The sequence below is a fragment of the Bubalus kerabau genome, chromosome 4 (assembly GCF_029407905.1).
Source record: "Bubalus kerabau isolate K-KA32 ecotype Philippines breed swamp buffalo chromosome 4, PCC_UOA_SB_1v2, whole genome shotgun sequence".
Taxonomy (NCBI): domain Eukaryota; kingdom Metazoa; phylum Chordata; class Mammalia; order Artiodactyla; family Bovidae; genus Bubalus; species Bubalus kerabau.
Window position 1 is genome coordinate 109,521,503 of NC_073627.1, and position 23,762 is coordinate 109,545,264.

Genomic DNA, 23,762 nt, shown 5'->3' on the forward strand with positions numbered 1-23,762 from the left:
ATACATACATGCATATAAATAGATGCTTCAGAGGTGAGTCGGTGGTGGGTGTAAGGGGGTGTGGGGTAGGTAAGGTGCTACATGATGGGAAACAGGATAAATGACCCCATTCCTTAAAATTGGGTTGGCCAAAAAATTTGGGTTCTTTCTGTAACATCTTATGGAACAACCAGAATGACATTTTTGGCTAACCCAATATATACAGCTTAGGGTTTTTTCCCTACTACTCTGAATCTAAGATAACTTGGGAAACCTGCTTTAACCTGGGTGAAAAAAAAGAAACCAAAACACGTTGTCCCACATAACAGGCTTGTTTCTTTGGAGGGTGTGTTAGTGAGGGCTGGGGATGGGGACTCCTCTCACCTTAGAGGATGTGTGAAGAAGCAGTTAATTTTCTATAGGGAGCATGTACTGCAGACGTCCTAGAAATACACCAGGCTGATGGGAACACTCTCCACAGGGAGCCTAGTCCTCAGCATTGGAGGACGTAAACCACTTTCCCTTACCCACCTCCCCACCTCCCCACACTCCTTCAAATTCATACAACTGGAGTGCCTCAACTTTTGGTAGCTTGGTTAAGAACTCTGGTGAAATGAAGTGAAGTAAAGACGCTCAGTCATGTCCAACTCTTTGCGACCCCATGAACTGTAGCCTACAAGGCTCCTCTGTCCATGGAATTTTCCAGGCGAGAGTACTGGAGTGGGTTGCCATTTCCTTCTCCAGGGGATCTTCCCGACCCAGGGATCGAACCCAGGTCTCCCGCATTGCGGGAAGATGCTTTACCATCTGAGCCACTAAGGGAAGCAGCTCCTGCTGCTCTTACCCTCCAAAGTTCCCTCCCCTTGAGTGTGGGCTGGACCTAAGTGACTCATTTCTAACTAGAAACTTTTCTAATCTACTAATCTAAGCGAGATTACATTACAAAAAGGCTCTAGCTGTATATTCTTACTCTCTCTTGCTTATTCTGAAGCCATCAATGTTGTGAGCTGCTCTACTGAGAAACCAATATAGCAAGGAATTCAAGGGGATCTCTTGCCAACAGCTAGTGAGGACTTAAGGCCCTTAGCTTAACAAACCAAGAGGAACCGAATACTGTTGTCCACTACAAATTGGCACTTGCCAAGATGGTTGCCAACGACTGAACCACAAGGGCATTCGCCATCTGCCTCTGCGGAGACTAAACCTGCACTGCTGAAGCTGCTGACCTTCAACACCTGCTGAGGGAGTCCAGGGTGGAGTAAGGCACTCTGTGCTCCAGGCAATCTGGTGGGACATGTCTTTAGATAGATGTTTTAGGAACAGATTTTATGATCCCAATCCTTGCATCTCCTCATATCTAGAAAAGCACTAAATCCCTTCATGGTGACATCAGATCCTAGCAACAAAACTTGTTGTAAAATGAATGCTTAATGGTATTCACTCCCCCTTCACAAAACCTTGTACAATGACTTTCCCCCATTGCCTCTTTGGAGCAGTCTCTCAGAGCTATCTGAGGGGCTGCCTCCAGGGCTGCAGTCCTCATTTTGCCCCAAATAAAACTTAACCCACAACTCTCAAGTTGTTCATCGTTTTTTTAGTGGACACTGTCAACAACCTCATGAGTGAGCTCAGAAGTGAATTCTCCCCTTGCTGACCCCTGGGGTGATCCCACCCTTGACTAACATCTTGACCATGGCCTTTTGAGAGCCCTGGGTCAGAGGCACTCAGCTAAAACACATCTGGATAAAACACAGAAGCTGTGAGATAACAGCTGTCTGTTGTTTCATGCTGCAAAGTTTCAGTTAAGTAGCAACAAGTAACTAATATGAGTATGTACATTTTTTAAAAGTATGTTAGGTATTCACTGATATTTAAACATGAGATTCCTTTAAAAATGCTTTACCTTATAACATTTCTGTCTCTTAACTGTACCTCAGGGTTATTATTGCTTCTCTATGGGATATAATGTCATGACTACCTTGAGAAAATAATCTTAATAGCAAAGTAGCCTCCATGGAGCCCATCCAATTACTAACTATAGAACCTTGAGCATTTAAAAATATATAAATAATTTTTCTTCAGCTCTCATTTTGATTCTGTTCACTGAATTAATTAATGTTTCTTAAAGAGGCTGTGACAGGTCAAATAAAAGTGAAGAAGAATGTTAAAAAGTACCTACCACAAATACCTTCCTTTTCCCTTGAAACATAAAATTTTAATGAAAGTTTCCCTCAAACAAACATTTCAACAATATTTGGCTTTGTGAGAGACTTAAAATTTAAGTTTAAAAAGACCATTTTGATGCCAAATCTGGGTTACATTTTTAAAAAGGCCATGAGGCAGAACTGTCATGTGGAGAGCTAACATGAACCAATCTGCATGTTCTTTTGAGAGGCAGAGGGAGCACATTTTTTCCAGGCTTTGCAAATAGTTTCCTAAAACAAATCTGCCAACTGACAAAAATTCATACACATATAAGAAAATTTCCAAGTTTTGCTGTTGCTGAAACTGAATTTCTTTCTTTTGGTTTGAGGCAGAACCTTTATTAGTTCCCTACTTATTAAAAAAAAGAAAGCCAATGAATAAACCAATACTATTGTTTAAAATGCCTGATTTTAATATTGGCAGATGTCTTGGTTCATGTTGAAGAAAATATTGGAATTGGAGGAAACAGCAGGACTACTAAGAAATAAATTGTTCAGATGCCCTCAACAACTTCTAGAAACATATCCCTGCTTTGGGTACTTAGTGAGGGAGAAGGCTTGTCTGGGTTTTGGAGGTGGGAGAACCTGCAAGATCTCAGGTGCCTGCAGGACAAAGTTGCATATGTGTCTTTCCATAGATCAACTCAGCTGTGAGCCATTCCGGTGTCTTCAGGAGGCTGGGGTTTGCCTCCAAGGAGAGGTAGTCATTCCTCCTCTTTGTCTCTCAGCACCAAGAATTGTGCCTGGCATATGGTAGGGACTCAAAAATACTGGTTAGGTGATTGCATCGTCTTTACTCATAGGGTGAGAAGTACTGTTTAGGTGGCAAGATTTTCAAAGGACAGGTAGCCTGCTCTATGACAGAGGGTGAGGAAAGAGGAGGGGAAGAGTTCTTGCTCCCACGCTCATACCAGGGTGACAAGTCCACAAGGAGCTGTGCCTGCTCCCAGACCAATTGGAGGGTTGAGTAACAGTTGTTGTTATGAACTTCACTTCTCCCTGACTTGGAAACAGAAACAGGCAGTGCTTTGTCAGCTGCTGGCTTGGGATACACAAGGGTTTCATGCTAGAGTTGGTTTCATTTCAACTAAACTTTGGGAGAAGACATTAGAGAGCATACCACAGAAGATGTATCCTGCTTGGGACTCTCGTGCCCAGAGCCTGAAATTAATCTAATGTTGTAAGTCACTCATGCTTCAATTTGGAAAAGGATGTTCTAAAGTCCAGAAGGGAGAGGATATATGTATATGTATGCCTTTTCATTTTGCCATACAGTAGAAACTTTACAACAGTGTAAAGCAACTATACTCCAATAAAAATTAATTTTTAAAAAGCATGTTCCTTTGTTAAATACATAAATAAAAATAAAAAATGCAATTCCAGAAAAAGATGAAAAAGGGTCTTTGAGATGGTCTTATTATTAAATATATAATTATTAGCCTAGGCATGGAAATCTCTTAAAAATAATTAAAATGAGCCATTAAGCTGAGGAACTCAACTTCACTCAACTTTTATCTTCACTAAACTGTAATATTTATATTTTCACAAGGTTCTTAGTTTACATTTTTCATGGTTCTTAGTTTACATTCTGAAGGCTGTCAAACAAAGAACATTAAAGAGGTGAGGTGGAATAGCACAGTTTTGAAAGCTTTATTACCTTTCTGGATTTTAGGCCAGTGGAAAAATGAAATTCATTTTTTAATTATAAAAGGTACATGGCATGTGACTGATAAGCTCTGGTTTTTAAAAAAATTACCTTCTTACACTGTCAGAACTCAGCCGTTCCCTACTCATTGCTCTATTTTACTTTGTGCTGTGGGACCAGCCTTAACTGCCCTCATCCAAAACCCCAGGGCATTCTGGCTTCTGCAGAGAGAGGCCAAGGACAGACTGTCTGAGACCTTAAAACCACAGAACATACATTACTGGAGAGACGGCCAAACACTTCATGGGAAGAGTGGCTCTATAAAGTACACAGGAAAGTGAGAACAAAGAATGAAAAACTGAACCATGGAGATTCCTCCCTCCCCCAAACGGCAAAAGAAATAAGATGGAACAATTCCCCGAAGGATGGCCCATCAGAAGACAAGCCACTTCAAAGAGCTAATTTTAAAATAATAATTAAAAAAACTGACAGAAGTAGGGAAATCAAAGAAAGAAGGCTTTTTGAATTTTAGGAAGATGCTTCTAATCTAGGCTAGCTAACTATTCATCATCATCATCAAAAGCAGGCCCAGGTTCATTGTCCTTTCATCCCCCTTTCTCTGCTGCTTCTGCTCCCACCAACCTTACCCTCCCACCCCAGGAGAAAACAGGATGCTTCATGAAGCTTCCTGCTGAAATCTATGTAAAGGATCACTGGGGGAGAAGAAATGACATTCATGCCAAGTGAATGAACAGAGCAGGATTTTTTGTTAGGACAGTTGTTTACAGGCAGTAACACTAAAGCATGATGGACTCAAAGTGAATGAGTATAAACTATAGATTAACGGGTGCTTCCCTGCTGGTTCAGTGGTAAAAAAAAAAATCCACCTGCCACACACATGTTCGATCCCTGATCCGGGAAGACTGCACATGTCTCGCGGCAATTAAGTCCGTGCGCCACAACTACTGAGCCTGAACTCTAGAGTCTAGGAGCTGCAACCGCTGAAGCCTGCACGCCCTAGCGCCCGGGCTCCGAGACGAGAGAAGCCACCGCAATGAGAAGCCCTGCAGCTAGAGAGTGGCCCCCACATGCTGCAACTAGAGAAAAGCCTGCTCAGCACAGCAATGAAGACCAAGCACAGCCATAAATAAATACATTATATAAGAAAAAGATAGTGAGAGGTTGTGACTCATGGAATCAATGACATCAGTGTACACAGAACCTCCTTAACACTATTTCATTACTGATGATGGACCCACATTCTTTTATTTTTATATCTGAAGCAGGGAGGGGAGGATGTGTAAGTATGTATAATGAACAGTACAACCCCCAAATGAGATTTTACTCTCTCTCTATACCACGGGGTATATTTCTGCAGCCTCCTATCCAGCACATCTTTCAACAAAGTGCCAGATTTCTAAGGTATGACTTATGATGAAAGAAGCTGACAGGGTAAGAGAAAATTCTTTGCAAAAAGTGCCAACAGTGATGTCTTGGGACACTGGAATACTTTCCCAGTTTTTCTTGGCCCTACGCTTCAAGGGCAAAAAACAAAATGCCTGTTTTCCTTTAATAAACCATGACTCCATCTGCTTTGAAATGGAAAAGATACCTAGGTGGGTCTCAATCTAGAAAGTGAGTAAATTCTGCCCTCCAGTGGCTAAATGTTGTACTGCAAAGAGACAGTGGCAAAACCTGCTGCTAAGTCGCATCAGTTGTGTCTGACTCTGTGCAACCCCAGAGACGGCAGCCCACCAGGCTTCCCCGTCCCTGGGATTCTCCAGGCAAGAACACTGGAGGGGGTTGCCATTTCCTTCTCCAATGCATGAGAAGTGAAAGTGAAGTCGCTCAGTCCTGTCAGACTCTTAGCGACCCCATGGACTGTAGCCTACCAGGCTCCTCCATCCATGGCATTTTCCAGGCAAGAGTACTGGAGTGGGGTGCCATTGCCTTCTCTGGGCAAAACCTGACATGGTTGCTAAGTAATCTTAGGTAATCAGTTCCCTCAGGGGGTGTTTTCATTCTTCTAAAAAGGACGACTGAATTTTAGAGCAAAGCATCAGAAAAGTGGGGATTGTGCTCCTGACTTATTATTGAGACCATCTTGCCAGAGAAAAGTGTGGGAATTTAATTATCTGGATAATTTTGGCACCAGGAATTCACTTAATTCAAATGATTAGATTTTGCCTGGGCTGTCACCACTACTTCTTTAAGAAAGTGTTTCTTTATAACAAGATTTGTGTTGCACAAACAACTGCCTTCTAAGTCTAGAAAAATCAAGGATTCAGTTTTGGGGCTGTCTTACAGCTAAAACGGGGTTAGACATTTCTTTAAAGGGTGAAGGGCTTCCCTGGCGGCTCAGACAATAAAGAATCTGCCTGCACTGTGATATACCAGGGTTTGATCCTTGGGTTGGGAAGATCCCGTGGAGAAGGGAATGTCAAACCACTCCAGTATCCCTGCCCGGAGAATTCCATGGACAGAGAAGCCTAGTGGGCTACAGTCCATGGGGTCGCAAAGAGTCGCACATAACTAAGTGATTAACACTTTCACTTCACTTTAAAGGGTGAAAAGTAGGAATTTATACAATAAATATATTTGCACATGTGTGAAAGTTTATATGAGGTTCTTCAATGTAACATCATTTATAATGTTAAAAGATCAACAGCAGCTTAGATCCTCATTAGTCTGGGGTTAAATGAATCCTGATACACCCATATGATGAGATTTAGTGCAGGCATAAAAAAAAGCACAAGGTTATTCTCTATTTGGAGAAGGCAATGGCACCCCACTCCAGCACTCTTGCCTGGAAAATCCCATGGACGGAGAAGCCTGGTGGGCTGCAGTCCATGGGGTCGCGAAGAGTCGGACACGACTGAGCGACTTCCCTTTCACTTTTCACTTTCCTGCATCAGAGAAGGAAATGGCAATCCACTCCAGTGTTCTTGCCTGGAGAATCCCAGGGACTGGGGGGAGCCTGGGGGGCTGCCGTCTATGGGGTAGCACAGAGTCGGACACGACTGAAGCGATTTAGCAGCAGCAGCAGCACTCTCTATTCATATAGAAGTACTCTCCATAATACAGTGTTCAGTGAGAAATCAAAGTGTGAAAATTATGTTATACTTGCGTTCTGAGAGGAAAAATGCAGGGTTGTACTAGCTTGTACATACATAGCTTATTTCTGGAAGGATAAACAAGAAACTGATTTTTTAAATGGCTGTTTCCAATTGCCAAAAATAGAATTGAGCTGTGATATGTACATAATTTTCACATGTTTTGTTCACTAGTATTTCTCCAGTGTCTAGACAAGGGCCTGGAACACTGAAGGGATTCAATAATATTTGTGGAAAAGATGAATAAAATCAAATATATATACATATACACACACACACAGATACACACACACATAGACTATCGCCAAAGAGGGGAATTGTACAGCTGGAGGTCAAGCATGGTAGAGAGAATTTTCATTGTGCTTTCATGTATTTTTAAAATATTGAACTATTAGAATAGGTTACCTATGGCAAAGTAAAATTCAAACAACTAAAGAAACAAATAAGGATGGGGAGTTATTATTTGGAATAGTTATTTAAGTAAGGCATTGTTTTGATGGTGATTTAGACAGGGTCAATCACATCATAAAACTATGAATCACTGATTAGCAATAACCTTGGAATACTTACAGCATATGAGGAGCATTAAACAATAAAAAAAAATTGTCCTCACAGGGAGAGGTTTTCTGGGTGTTGCAAATTCTTTACAGATAGGTACTTGCTCTTTGCCAAAGCCATCTACCTGGGATCCAGGCACATGCTTTCAAGGTCAGGAGGATTAAGTTGCAAGGAGCCCTCCCTCAGTTCCCAGTGACTTGATTCACTGGGGGCCTCTGGATGGCTCCAAGAAGCAGAAGAATTCATTAAGAGTGACCATGAAAGGGAGGGAGGAGAGGCGTTGATTCTCAAAGAAGGGTGTTACACCCTTAAGGCCTTCCCCAGACTTCCTGGATGGGAGTCTCCAGGTAGGGCTGGACACGTGCATTTCTATAAAGCTCTACAAACTAACTCTAAGGCACACTACCCTTCTGCCCCCCACCCCCAAGACTGAAAAGATCCACTCCGGACAGAGACACAACTGGGCTCAGATTGGACAAAATGAAGTTCCTCTCAAGGATGCCATCCATCCTCCATTCCCTGACTCCTTCCTAAATACCTCACCCAGAATTACTTCTCATTTCTTCCTTTCCTTAGAAATGCTATTCACTAAATTTAACTCTAGTTCGTCATTCAAGACCAGTTTGCACATTTATCCTATGCCATTCTATTTTGCCCTGTAGGATGCAAGCCTGGGAGCATTCCTCAGAATGCCACTGTGATTCGGGAGGCACCTCCCTGTTAGACCAGAGAGCACGCGAGCTTTGAGAATGCAGACTTGTAGTCCGAGAATATTCAGCTAAAAAGGAGGCAGCCTGAAAACAGCTAATTATCCATCAAAGAAATCATGTTCTAACTGATATGCTTGTTCTCGGCAAGCACAGTCCTCCACAGCGAGTCTGATAATTGGATAAAAAGACCTCAGAGGCTCTTGGGGGCTGGGATGAGAGATGAAAACACACTTTATGTGGATTTCTCTAATGTAATCACCAGTTACAGGGACGGCAAGGAACTTAACAAGCTCATTACAACCTCAGCGCCTGTGATCTCCCCACAAACCCCTGTAACAGCCAGAGGATAAAACTCCCTTAAAGCCCTCGCGGGGCCTTGGCCTCAAGCCGCAGGGTTTTCATCCTGCCCCCATCAGCAGGCAGCTGGCGTCTCCCGTTACCAGCTGCTGGCCCACATGGAAAATAAGCCAGGAGTTGGTTCAGACGTGTTTTTAGCCTAACAACCAGTATTTTCTTAATCTGGGCATGGAGAAAAGAATGCCAAACTCAGAGTTGGCTAATCCTGTTTATAAACCTAATTTTTTCAGCTGTTCCTGCTCTGCTTTCAGAATGACTGTCCTTTTTGTGATTTTTGAAAAAGCTCTGGTGAGGGTCTGCTTCGGGACAGGCTTGTCTGACCCACAGAGGTTGCCCATGGCACTGCGGAAGCCCCAGCCCTTGGTCTAGGAGATGTTGGCCATTCCTGGAATGGGTACTTTTGGCTCTAGAAGTTCATCTCTTCCTCAGAGCAAGTGTTTGTTTTATGCGTGATCAACCCTCCTTGGTTCATGGGGATGCTTCCATAGCCGGGCCCAGTTCTTTTATAACTGGTCTGTCAATAGATTATTTCTCAAAACAATCTGCATCAGGGAGGGGCAGCAGGGCAGCGGCCACAGAGAATACAGCGTGAATGGTGGTGCCCATAGCGGGCAACACTGTGACCCTGACTGAGGGTACCTGGAGGGGCAGGGCTGTTAAAAGAGGCACTTAGAGAGGTCGGAGGACAGGGAGACTGAGGGCAGGAAGGCAGCTCAGTCTATCCCAGACCAATTTTATTTGAAGCTCCATGGCAGCTACTCCTTTAAGAGAGGTAAAGAACCTGAGTTCTATTCATATGATATTAAGCAGAAACCCTCACCACCTGAGAATCCTGTAAAATGTGAGTCTAGCCACAACTCACACTTAAGGCCAGATATGCCATGCGTCCATGTAATAGCTCCCCCCACTCAGGGGCTCTGAATTTCATGCAAAAGGTACACAAATCGGAAAGCTGAATCCTGGCTTTGTCGCTGTAGGCACTCCTTGCTTGCTCCAATACATATATTCTCCACCAGTGTAGATCAAATTTTTATGTGAAGCCATATTTCAAATTTATGAGGTGAATCCACTATCAAACAAAAAATTATTCCCAAATTGATCTGCTTGGTAAATTTTAATTTTCATTTATTTGATTTCCTTAAAGGGATACAAAAACAACTGGAATTACAGACATAGAAACAGCAAGATCAACAGGAAAAGCTACCCTACCTACCATACTCTTGGATAACATCCAGAAAAACAGGAATTGCCATCCCTACTGAAATAATTTTAGAAAATTCTTAAAGAGAGAAGAATACCAAACCACTTTACCTGTCTCCTAACAAACCTGTATGCAGGTCAGGAAGCAACAGTTAGAACCTTACATGGAACCTTACACAGAACCTTACATGAAACAACTGACTGGTTCAAAATTGGGAAAGGAGTATGACAAGGCTGTATATTGTCACCTTGCTTATTTAACTTATATGTAGAGTATCTCATGTGAAATGCCAGGTGGATGAATCACAAGCTAGAATCAAAACTGCCAGGAGAAATATCAACAACCTCATATATGCAGATAATACATCCTAACAGCAGAAAGCGAAGAGGAACTAAAGGGCCTCTAGATGAAGGTGAAAGAGGAGAGCAAAAAAAACTGGCTTAAAACTCAACATTCAGAAAACTAAGATCATGGCATCCCGTCCCATCACTTCATGGGAAATAAAAGAGGAAAAAGTGGAAGCAGTGACGGATTTTATTTTCATGGGCTCCAAAATTACAGTAGATGGTGACTGCAGCCGTGAAATCAGACGACGCTTGCTCCTTGGAAGAAAAGCTATGACAAACCTAGACAGCATATTTAAAAGCAGAGACATCACTTTGCTGACAAAGGTCTGTATGGTCAAAGCTATGGTTTTTCCAGTAGTCATGTATGGATGTGAGAGTTGGACTATAAAGAAGGCCAAGTGTCAAAGAATTGATGTTTTTGAATTGTGGTGCTGGAGAAGACTCTTGAGAGTCCCTTGGCCCTCAAGATCAAACCAGTCAATCCTAAAGGAAATCAACCCCAAGTATTCACTGAATAGACTGATGCGGAAGTTCCATTACTTTGACCACCTGATTCAAAGAGCTGACTCACTGGAAAAGACCCTGATGCTGGGGAAGATTGAAGGCACAAGTAGAAGAGGCCAGCAGAGGATGAGATGGTTAGACAGCGTCACCAACACAATGGATATGAATTTAAGCAAACTCAGGGAGATAGCAAAAGACAAGGAAGCCTGATGTGCTGCAGTCCATGGGGTCAGAGTCAGACACAACTTAGCGACTGACTGACCACCACCAACAACTGAAATAATAGTCTTGGGAGAGCTAAGACTTTAGACCACACCTGCTACTGGTATCATAATGTAAAGAGGTTTAGAGACCTTTGTCTGAAAGGAGACTTTGATTTAAAGAGGAGGGGACAGAAAAGTCATAAGGTTACAGTTTCAACAAAAATGAGATGAGGTCACCAAGGGTAAACTGCGTCAGCTTCCCAGTTTGACTTGGGTTCAGATCTGACTTGAGTCTCTCATTTCTGTTTTGTGAAATGGGAGTGGTGATGGAAGAAAGGGAAGAATTATTCTAGGATGGGGTTACTGTCAAGACCAACCTAATCAAAACCACCACAAAGCATATGTAGACTAAAGAAACACTAAAAATTTAACAACAGCATGAGAAATTCAGACAAGATGCTCTCTCAGTTCTTTAACATTTTCACATAGTAAGATTCTGAGCCAAGTTTACCATAAATTCTCCTTCCTTAAACAAGATATAGAATATGGTGATGTGGGAGCCAAAAGAAGACCAAAGCTAAAGAGATGTATTGTATTCTATCTCCTGAGCAGAGACCTGGTTTTAATGGGATGGCTTTGGCATTTCCACAGTGCACAGAATAGCTAAAGAATATTCACTTTGCACTTGTGGGTCTGTTTCTCATGATGCCAAGCTGGGTCCAGAGTAATCCGTTCAGACTTGTCCTCCTCGGCACTCCTACATTTCTGAATCAGTAGGTGCACTAATGCATTCCGAGTCCTGCTGTGATGTAATTAAGGATAACGTTTGCAGCGCGGAGTACAGAGAGTTGTAAATGTCTCCCAGGGGTGATTAAATGCTGAGGGGAAGTTGAATAACTATAGAATTCATTTGGTGGAAGTTAATTCCAATGCCAGGAGCATTCTGTTTGCCAGTTATAGGACAGGTTTCTAAAAAGATACACACAGCATCCATAAGCAAACATCCTCATCTCCCTCTAGGGAATGGAGAACAGATTCTACTGCATCCCAGGAATGCTTATCTATCTAGGAGCGAGACTTGGGAATCAGAACTCCCTTACACTGCGGGCATGACTGCTAACTGACACAACTGTGGAAACAAGCGCTGGTGTAAATAAAACTGAAAGTATATATTACTGTGATCCAATAACTTCACTTCTAGGCACATTGCTTAGGGAAGTTTTCACATACATGCACAGAGACACAAAGACAAAAATTCTCACTGCACAGTGTTTACAAGAGCCCAACACTGAAAAAAAATATCAATACAAAAATAGGAAATAGGTAAAAATATGACCTCTTTACAGAAAGGAATACTATATAGTAGTTTAAAAGAATGACAAAACAAAAACACACAAAACTACGAAATGTCATTTCTAGTGGAGAAAATGTACTTATTATAATATTCTTCTCTTCATTAAAAAAATCTTCTCAAAATAAAAGTATATGAGCAGCAATACTTCTGGCAGATGGATGCTGACAAGCTCCCTCTGAGCCCCCATGTGAAGGACCTCCGAGAAACTGAAGCAACCTAACCTTTTGGACCTTTACTGCCTTAGCTCCATGCTATCCAATATGGTAGCCACTAGCCACATGTAGCTACTTGAATTTGAATTCAAATTAATTAAAGTTAAATAAAACGATAATTTTAGTTCCTACACTGCAGTGGGTACATTTCAAATGCTGAATGGCCACGTGTGGCTAGTGGCTGCCATCTACAACATGTCTATCGTTCCTCTAAATTCTACTGACAGAGCGGATCTTGAGCTAAAAACCTGTCTTTCAGATAACCTGAACTCTTTTAGTCATTACTCTTTCCCCAATATGTCCTTCTGCCCATAAGAAAACCAAGGTAATGATTTAGGAGGATTTTTTTGTTTGTTTCTAGAAGGAATATGTCCACTATAATTCTATATTTCAGTTATGACTGAAGTAACATTTTCTTGTGGGAAAAAAAAAAAAAAAACTGAGATAAATCATCTTTAGAAAGTGATCCAGCCATTATCTGTAATTTTGTAAGCATCATATTCATTTCCCCAAAACTTAGCAAGTAGGAAAATAGATCAAAGAATGATGAAAGTGTTACCAAACAAGACTCAAAATTTTAGTTCAATGGATTTCCAAGAGCCTTTATTTCTTACCTGTACACAGTATGAGGGACATATACTTCTCGGATGGGAAATTCCAGTATCTCTTTGTGTGGGCGTCCCCGGTTTTCAGGAAAGGGCCTCACTGGCAGCATTTCAGGAGTCAGACAGCAATTGATGGTCTCTGGAGCCAGAGATATCTCCAGTTTGAGCAAGCCTAAATTTGGGAAGAAAACAGGCCTGTCTTAGTGAAGACGTCATATACAAAGGATCAAGAAAGACTGCTATACTGTATTTCTTTTATGAAAATGAGGATAAGTTGTACAAGTATGAGAATTTTGGAATGCTCAGATAGTTTCCTATAGTTTGAGAAAAAGAATGTCATGACGATTTTTGAGATTTGGTTTCTAGAACTTAAAAAAGCAAGAAATTGTAAAAATGAGTAAGAACATTAGAGGATCTTTAAAGTCCCTTCTAGAACTACCACACCATAAGTGCATAATTCAGTAATTTCTCTTCATCACAAGCACTAAAAATTGGTGATTTTCACAGTGGGTTCCCTGGTACCCCCAGGAGCTGCAGAAGTGCCTCAGAGGCTGTCAGGCTGAGAATAAGGAGGGTACACCCTCACCTTCCACCAAGGCATTTCACTGTTTTCTTATGCTAAGAGTTCCATACAATATGATAAAGAGGCTTCTCTGTTCACACAATTATCTGATTTTCTGAGTGAGCAATCAAATATAAAGCATGATGTTTATTTATGGAAACAACCCTTTAATAAAATAGAAAGCATTAACAGATTTGCCCCTGGAACTAGACCTTAACTCCTAATGCAAAATCCTATATTTCACTTGACAAAAAAACTGCAGCATTATATGAATAAAGTGCCTAGTCCTAAATAGCTTTGGCATCAGAGAGGATAAAGACAGCCATTCACACCTGGAATTGACTTGACTCTTCTCTGTAGGGATGAAGATCTTTTGTAGTCAGCTAAAAACTTGAATAAGTCTTCATCACTGAGGCGATCTCCCTCCTGCCAAGAGAGAAGTCAGGCTTAGTGTAGATGCATCACGGACTCCTGGGGTTGGGACCAAGGATTTCTCAGAAAATTTTTATTTTTAAGTTTTATTCTAACATGTCTTTCATAGATATGAGGCAACTCTGAAACCATTAGTCATCCTCTTGTCAAATATTATTTCTCTACCACTTCCAACTCACCCTGGCTCTTCAGTCCTCCTGGGGACCGGTCTTTTACTGTATTTGTGAAGACCATCGAGGATCTAGGCCAAAAGCTCCTCCCCATATAACTCAACCCACTGATACTTGTTTACTCCCTGGAACAAAACAGAGTAAGTTTATATCTTTCTTCAAAGATCTGAAGATGGAGAGAACATCTTTCTATCTTTTTCCTCATGTTTTTCATATATCAAGTATCCTCATATTTTCCGCATTTGTTTTGGCTAAGAAAGGTAAGCATAAACACTACCCTCCATGTGCCTGCATGGGACAGGCACGCTGCCAAGGGATATGTGTGCCCAAGTTCCGTGCTAACCCTTAGAGCAGCCCAGTAAGGAAGGTAGGTAGGTAGGTGTGTCCTATTCCTAAGTACAAATGAGAAAACTCTGACTTAGTTATGCCAAGAACCTTGCCCCCTAAGTCAACACAATTGTGAATATTCCCCCAATAGAGATCCTTTCAGTTCCCTGTGAGCTCCATCATGAGGCATGGCATGCAGAAACCTCAGTATTTCTTCTGCACTTCAGTTAACATAACCCCTTGTTTACATAACCCCTTGACATGTCCCATGAGAACAGCTTGAGCTTCGGAACATTTTCCAAAACAGAGTCAAACTAAGTATAAGTCAAGTTGTGTTTTGGGTACTAAAATACGTATCACATAAAATTTACCATTTTTGAGTGCAAACAATCTCCAGAATACTTGGAGTTTGCAAAACTGTAACTCTATCCCCATTAAACAACTCCCCATTTCCCCCTTCCTGTAGCCCCCTAGTCACCCTCATTCTACTTTCTGTCATTCCACTTTCTGTCTCTATGAATTTGATGACACTAGGAAGTTCTGCATTCTTTAAGTAGTCTCAAAAGTTTCTGAGCTACCAAAGAATATAATCTATAATGGTCATACTCAGTGAGGAAGTAGGCATGTGGAGAAAGCCTGCACTTGGAAAAGGGGTGAGATGGACAACTTCCAGGCCAAGAAACCCTGAACCAAAAGGGAAATGGATATTTTAGCCAGACTGTTTTCATAGCCTAATAAATGAATTGACCATGACAGTTCAAATAGGATAGTTTGTATTAATGGGAACCAATCTTTCTCCTAATTAAAAGAGCTAACATTCACTTAGCACTTGCTATATCCCAGGCACTCTGGGAAGCACTTTACACGTCTCGTCCTCTCAACCCCCAACAGCCACAAGAAGCAAATGCCATCAGCCCTGTCTTGTAGATAATTAGTGAGGATGAGTAACTCGTCCTCTTAGTCACTATATATACTATTGCTTTGGGCTCCTGCCCTCATGCCATTATGGGGAGACCATTCCAGACACACTGTAACATGAAGAGATACCTGCTTGAAAAAGCTGTTAATGGTTAAAGTCTTGAAGTTGGATCCAACCCCATTTTCCTCCAAGGAGAAAGCTCTTTCAGAAAGTCTTCGAGATTGGGACAAAGTTCTCCGCTCACCCGCAGAGCCTTTCCCTTTAAGGAAAACACTTGTCATTCAAAAGTTTGCCTTCCTGTTTGAATACATAACAGTTATTAACTTTACCATATCTACGGTATGTTGACGCTCACTGAATGACAACACTGAACATGGCCATTCTTGCTTTGAGTAACGGTTTCCCTCCCCTTGTCCTGGTTCTTAGACCCTACCCCCCACCTCCTCTGTGCAGCCCCTAATCTTCCTCTGATCATAGTGAGAGCCCAGGAGCTACTGCAGTGCCCTCCCAGGTGGAGATGAGGGTAGCTGGAGTCCAGAACTGCAGCCAGAACAGAGTCTGCCTAAATAATAAGCTTTACTTAGTCAACAGTCTTTAGTTCTATTAGTATATTTACATTCCATTGGGAGAGGTGTGTACTCCAATGCCCCTGAAGGCATTTGGGATTGTGACCCAAACACACTATGTAAGCCTAAGCACATTCTGGATCTGAGCTTTCTTCTGCTCTTGCAGTGTGGGCCCGGCAGCAGAGCTGAGTTTCTGCCTAGGCTGACCTGCCCAATGGCAATTAGAATGGAGTCACACCCAAATCTGAACTCTTTCACAGTCTGCTTGAATATTTTTTACCCACTTTGGAGATTTGGGTGAAGATCTTGTTGCTTTTACACTCCAAAACTCAGGGGTTCTGTTGTGAATGGTCAAAGTGCCTAGAATTCTAATGGTCCAACCCTGTCTTTGCACATTCTCTTACCCTTAATTCTTGTCATGATGCTGAACTGGAGCTTCCTGTTACCACTGAGCCCCCTAAACTTGCCACGCTGCTCAGGATTACACACGGCATCTTTGGTTGCTTCTTAAGAATCAGTCTCTGTAGTCAGGATAATTTCTCCTTGCTTGGAAATGACTGAGGATCCAGCAAGCTCTGTGCCTTAACTATCTAATTGAAAGGTGTCTTTTCTATGAAGAACTCTTTTGAATAAGGCTACCTGGGTCTACATAGAAAGTGGCATTAAAAAAAAAACCCTACATATATTGTGGTGTGATGATCAGGATGGATGAAAATAGAGCTTGTTTTTGAAATAACCCAGGAGTTTGACTGGTAATTATGCATGAATAACTCCAGGAGAGCAGCAATACAATACCCTTTCCTCCACTCCTCTGCTAAAGGCAACATTTTGGAAGTGGCAACATTAAGGGATGGATGAGAAATGTCCCAAGAAATGTGAGTGGAGACATAAATATTTGCTAGATACAAAGACATTTTAAAAAGCAGGAACTCTGCCATAGGTGAGGAGATATGCTTGAGAACTCTCTAACCCTTTTCAATAGTTCCAAACCCAAACTGTTGAGGAAGCTCGTAATTCAGATGAAGGGTTAGGTAATGAAAAAGAGAAATATGCTAAATGAATCAGAACAGTAACTAAGTATTATTTTGGCATCCACTTTTTTTCATTGCTTTTGGCAAAACAAACTTTAAGGAACTAAGATTTTACTGAAAAAACAGAGTTTTACTTTTAGAAGCCCTTGCTCTTCTTATATTTAGGAGCCAACTATAGTACCTTTGTTTAATACACTATAGACTGTATTATTATATTTTCTTGTTATTTTCAAGGATTTGCTTTTAGGAAGTAAATTAACTTTTTAAAGCATCTAACTGTACAGAAAATTCCAACCAAAAATCTTACTATATTTCAACTCCACAAAGTTATGGTAATTGTCTTGGGGATTACTGCCCTATCAAGCATTTGTATTCCGGTTCTAATTGTGTTTCATCCTATTCACCTGCTTCTCCCTCCCCACTCCCCCACCTTACTGCACCCCTACTCCCACCAATCAGCAGCTGACCTCACGGCTGGTACACTGGGGAGCCCTTCCCTTCACACACAGCTGAAAAGCTTACCAACCATGGACTCCACATCGGTTACCTCCCTGTCCAGGGTAGAGACATTGAAGAAACTTGCTAAGCTTATGGGAGCCCAAGCAAAGGGCATCCGGTATTTCCCCAAACGTTGGCAGAAGGATTCAGCTTGAAGTTTTAGTTTTTCAATCTTGTCTTTACTCTAGCAGAAAATGAAAGAGACAGCAGAAACAAACAGTAAGATACTAGCATCAGGTCAACTGCCTCTGCCATGGATCTGACAGCCATCTCCAAAACCCCCATTCTACTGATTAAAAAGAGTGAATAGGCAGAAAAGTAGAACAACTGAGGCCAGAAGCGCCACTGATAAGGAAACACATGATAGAAAACGGGGAATTTAAAGAAAGGCTGCATTAACTATTGAATACATCTTCAGCTAAACAAACAAAAAACTCCCCACAGTCTTGGGCTTGTTATACCAGCTTATCAATAAGTACCTTTTTTAGGGGTTATAGCTACATTGGATTCATATAAAGAAAGCTGGGGGTGAAAAGTTCTGTACATCACCTCTCAAGCCCTTAAGAAAGCCTTGTTTTCCAAAGATGTCTTGGAAGATTCCAGAGACATCTGTAAGGGTTTCTCACAACTTCCTTATTAGGTTGACAACACCTTTAAGGTATTCATTTTAATTTCAGATTTAAAAAAAGTATCTTGAGTTCAATAAATCTTAACTTGAATCTTAGTTATGAGTCTGCAGTAGGATACTATTGAAAGTGCAAACAAAGTGAAATTGCTAATCACTCAGTCATGTCCAACTCTTTGCAACCCCATGAACTATAACCTGCCAGGCTCTTCTGTTCATGGGATTCTCCAGGCAAGAATACTGGAGTGGGCAGCCATTCTCTTTCCCAGAGGATCTTCCCGACCCAGGGATCGAATCTGGGTCTCCTGCATTGCAGATGGATTCTTTACTGTCTGAGAAGGGATGCTGTCAGGCAAGTCTTATTTCCCAAAAGGCCATGTTTTAAAAATTGTATTAGAAACTTTTGGAAATGGGTACTGAGAAGAGATGTCCTTTTCATAGGCTCAATACCTATGTTGTACTAATAAATTTCTGATGTATGGCAGTCTCAGATAATTTTTAAATAGTCATACCAGAAAGGGCAGTGGCCCATGCTGTAATGAGGCTAAGAGAGTTCTGGCAGTGTACAGTTTTGGGGTGTCTGTGGCCCTCTCAACCAACTGAGTTGGAGCCTCAGAACCAAGGCAACAGGAAGTGTCTTTGTCCTGGTCAAGTTCTGTAATTAGACATTGGTGTGTACATCATCACATGTGGACTTTGTTGAGTTTAACAATTTATTTCTTTAAAAAGTTATCATCATTGATCATTTTCCCTTCCTTATTTTGTTTTAATATAATTGATTAGTGCTTCATATAGGGACACATTATGGACTAAACTCCATTAACTATTTTGTGGAAGACTTTTGAAAGATATCTGCTTATTCTAAAATGTTACCAATTAGCAGCAGTCAAAATAGCATACCTTTCCACCATCACTTTCTTTGATAACCATGTAGGGTTCTGCACAGTCTCCAATCTCTCCCTGCTGAAGGACTTTTTCAATCTACCAACAAAAATAATATTAAAACAAAGGACATGAATTAATCTATTCATGGGGATCCATCCATATTTTGCAACCATCAAAATAGTGCTTTATGGCAGTATCTAATGACATCAAAAGATGTCCACAATATATGTTTTTTATTTTAAAAATTAGTATGAAGAGTATTATACAGTTTTATAAAAAAGAAAATCATAAAAGCGTATAAAAGGGATGAGAGTAGATACTCAGCAAATGTTAACAGTAGTTATCTTTGTATGGTGGGATTATGTACTATATTTTCTTCCTATTGCTTATGTGTATTCTCTGTTTTTAAACAATAAACATGTATTATGCTTACAATAAAAAATGCAATAAAAGTTATTTTATAATACAAAACCCACAAGACATATGTAGGAAGTGAATAGCTCGTTTTCTTTATTATTACTTACAATGTAAAAAAGAGATATGACCTCTGTAAAAGTTAGGTTGGGGACTAAAACCTTCCACAAAATGAATAAATGAACAGAATAAATTATCTGTAATCATTTCCTTTGTATTTCCTATTATGGCTGCATCTGTGGATTTAAGAGACTTGGAGAGGAACTTGAAAGCAGGAGGATGGTGCAGCTTTTCACTTTGCTAACTGGCTGGTAACATGAATGGATGCTACTACCATCAAACATTTTCTTCCAACTACCTTAAGATGGGGAGGGACGTGGGAGGGGGGTTCAGGATGGGGAACACATGTACACCCATGGTGGATTCATGTCAATGTATGGCAAAACCAATACAATATTGTAAAGTAATTAGCCTCCAATTAAAATAAATAAATTTACATTAAAAAAAGAAAAGCAGAAATTTAAAATTGCCTAACTCTCTGTTCAAAAAAATTTAACTTAGACGTGGAAGTAAAAAACAAGTGGATTTAGTCCCATTTGTCTGTATCTTTAGTTGAGACAATCCTTGAAGAAGAAATTTAGGTCAATATATCCTAAAAGGCACACATTCTTAACAGGCATTGTCAGTTAGGTAAAAAGTATTTAAACCAGAAATATCCTGGTGATGGAGGGGTGTTTTGTGAAGTTTCAAAGGAAGTGGCATGGGGCTGCTTAGTGAACATCTGTATCAGGAAGACTGTAAGCAGGAAGTCTCTCTTCTCAAAGAAGAACATAAAATCCCCTTCCCATTGCCATAGCCTGAAGACAAAGCTGATCCTCCTGAGAGATGTGCCAGGCTGAGACCATGGACATTTAACACGTGAGATAAAGACTGACCCGTGTTCCTATTAGTCAGTGATCATTCACCTATCATTCAAATAAATATTTGCTGAGTCCCTTCTACAGGGTAATTGTTAGGGAGACAAGGTGGTGAACGTGATAGACCTGAGCCCTATTCTCCTTAAGTTCAGGGTCAGGAGCTTATAAAGAAAATTAGAAAGAAAGAAGCTAAGTTTTCCATGAGGTCAAGGAATTAAAATGTGGTCTTTAAAATGAACTTTGAACAGAGATAAAGAATCTTTTAACTAGGACACTGAAGCAAAAAACTGGAATGCTATGACTTCACGTGTATAGTGTGGCACAAGAGAGGGGTCTCCAGAATTTGGAAGCAGGAGAATCCACATTTGAGACCAGCAGACACTATTCCCTTCACCGAGTTGGGCAAGGCTAACTCCAGGTATTTTGTGAGTCAAAGCTGCACCCTGATATGACAGGTTACTATATGGTCCTTCATGATTGATGCGTAAAAGAGATGCATGAGTCTGCATAACCATGGCAGGTAGGCGATGGGGCATATCAGAATTGCCTGGGGATTTATTGGAGGTAAAGAGCCCTATTTAGAGGGAAAGAAGCAACAACTGTGGTTTACTGTAAAGAAAAACAAATCAGAAGAAAACCAGGGGCTCTTACTGGACAGATTTAAATTTCTTAACTCTACCCAGACAATTTAGAGAATGCTTATCATTGCCAAATGAATACATCTATGCATTGGAAAATTTTGGAATGCATTTAGTAAGCAATAGTCACTCACAGGTAACCACTGATATTTAGTATACTACCTACCATGGCTTAGCCAAAATAAAGTCATCCTCTGAGAAGTGGAGTTGGAAGTAAAATTTGGATCTATAGAACTAGTGTTGGCTTCTTTGATTTCTCAGGCTGGAGAGAATTTACAAATCAACTCCAAGTTGAAAGGCTGCTAGAATGTATTTAAGCTAATTTTCCTGTATGTCTAAGTAATACTGCAATGAAAAGTATACATATTAAGTTTAATAACAACATATGTGTCGTTTCAGCAACAGAATTTTAACTGTATTTTCCAAAAACTTACACAAGTTCCCTTCAAACTATAATGACCTTCAGAATCTTTGCAAAATGGTGTAAATGGAGCAAGAAAGGAAATACATCTGTCACTTAAGTGACTTCCATATCACCTGAACTTTTTGGAATCTGTATGCTACTCCCATGTGATCAAGGAGGAATCAATGAGATCATGTACACAAAACACTATGCTAACTAGAAAATGTCCCAAACCTAGAATGCTGGGTGTACATGAAATCAAAACATCTGAACTTTGTTTAATTTGAGGGTAAAGAGTCAATGAGACTAATTATTTGGCTTAAGGCAGGTAAAATACTCAATGTGTGCCATTAACTTCTAACCAGCCATTTGGAGTGTAGACAAAGTCTCTGGCTTTCTTACAGTGGTAAAGAGCACAACCTAGAATGAAAGGTCCTTCCACTTAGCACTGCCTACAATGGTGATAAAAACAGGAAGAGTGAAGCTTGGAAAGTAAAACCCACATCTCAAACTGTCAGAGCCTAGATATTTGCAGGCATTTAACTCCGGGTCTTTACAAAATCATGAACATGATTAGGAGACTCTATCCAAGATTTTCTCCACAGCAGCCTCCCAGAGCTGGATAGCCGAGGGGGCTTTCCTTGTTAGGAGGAAGGATGCTCATCCATACCAGGCTTTATTCTATAGTCACATCTACTCATTGAGGGAGGTGTTATTATCCCAACTTAACAGATGAGGAAACTGAGTCTCAGAAAGGTTAGGTAATTACCCAAAGTCATATAGGTGCTAAGTAGCAAAGCCAGGACTGAAACCTAAGACTGTATGACTTCAAAATTCAGAGTCATTCTAGCATCCAACACAATTTGCTTGAAAAGGAAAAGGAGGACAGTTGAGAGGGAAACAAAGTGAATCTCACAGAGGACATGTAGTACTTTCTGACACCTCTTTCACCCTGAACAGGCACTGGGACTAATGTAACAATGAGAACATCAGAATGTGCAAATCAGACTGTATCGAACCACCTTGGCTACTAGGTAGATGTCCGAGGATGGGTAGGTGACCGAGAACACAGCAGATCTTGCCTGACTGGATGAGGCAACAGAGGGCGTGTGAGCACGCAGAAATCCTTTAAACTGGTCAGAGTTCAGGTCACAGTGAAAATTTTCTGAGATCTGTAAATGAGCGGCAAAATGAAAAAATGAGTTACAGTTGTTCTCATGGTCTAAACATGTTTAAAAAAAAAAAAAGAGTGAAAAAGCCCCACCAAATTTCACGAGAAGTAAGTGTAATCATAGACATGGTTTATGATCAGTGGTTGCTGGAAAATCTGATACATATTTTGTCATAGTCTCTAGGTATTTTTGAGTCATTTGAGAGATGTTCTTTGAAACATTAAAATTTTTATTATCCCACCAATATCTCCTGAATACAGTGATGTGCCAGGAACTGCACTGAAGAAAATCAGGGCATTACTTGGGCTCCCAATTAGCCTACAATCAAGAAGGAGGGAAAAGGCCAATATGTACTAACTACAGTGACCACACTGTAGGAGAGAAGGAAATGGCAACCCGCTCCAGTGTTCTTGCCTGGAGAATCCCAGGGACGGGGGAGCCTGGTGGGCTGCTGTCTGTGGGGTCGCACAGAGTCGCACACGACTGAGGCGACTTAGCAGCAGCAGCAGCAGCACAGTGACCACACTCAGAGGAAAAAGCGTTGTGTACATTCCTGAGGGTGAGAGGTCATATCCAGTGGGGCGGATGGGGAATGCTTTCCAAGGGGGAGGTGAGTGAGATGGATAGGCCTTGGAAGAAGATTCCACCAGGCAGAGCTGGAGGGTGACAGGTACCAGGAAGAGAGCACAGCACAGATGTCTCAGCAGCTGGAAAATCTGCAGTGACTTTAGTTAATACTGAGAAATCCAGCTTGACTCTGCCTAGGCTCTTGAGGGAAAGAAAGCAGGTGAGAGCCATACTGAAGAAAGCCAGGTATGGAAGGTGAAGAGTTTGTTTTTAATGTTTCAGGTAGTGAGGATCCATTAAAGATTTTGAGCAAGAGTGTGACATGATGAGAGCTCCATGGATGGCGCACTCATGTTGGACGAGTGGTCCAAATAGCACAGTGTTACTTAGGAACCCTTGCAGAATTGGTTTTCCCTTCACCACTAATAGATTTACAGCCAAGAAGAGGCTCCCAGGCATAGACTGCATTTACCAGCTCCCTTGCGGTTAGGAGTAAGCATATGTGTGTGTTTGTGTGTGTGTGTGTGTGTGTGTGTGTGTGCATGCACTCACTTGTGTCTGACTCTATGTGACCCCATGGACTGTAACCCATCAGGTTCCTCTGTCCATGAGATTTCCCAGGCAAGAATACTGGAGCAGGTTGT

The 23,762-nt window shown here is 41.2% G+C and overlaps 1 protein-coding gene across 1 annotated transcript in view; it reads right to left on the minus strand.

Annotated features, from left to right (window-relative positions):
• The window catches only part of DOCK8 (dedicator of cytokinesis 8), a 236,012-nt gene that overhangs the window by 104,459 nt on the left and 107,791 nt on the right, over positions 1-23,762 (minus strand). Inside the window, exons 9-14 of the mRNA XM_055578247.1 lie at positions 22,402-22,551; positions 19,023-19,103; positions 17,522-17,681; positions 15,531-15,661; positions 13,887-13,980; positions 13,002-13,164 (exon numbers count right to left, since the gene is read on the minus strand). Coding sequence (XP_055434222.1) covers positions 13,002-13,164; positions 13,887-13,980; positions 15,531-15,661; positions 17,522-17,681; positions 19,023-19,103; positions 22,402-22,551 — 779 coding nt within the window. The remainder of the gene's footprint in view (positions 1-13,001; positions 13,165-13,886; positions 13,981-15,530; positions 15,662-17,521; positions 17,682-19,022; positions 19,104-22,401; positions 22,552-23,762) is intronic.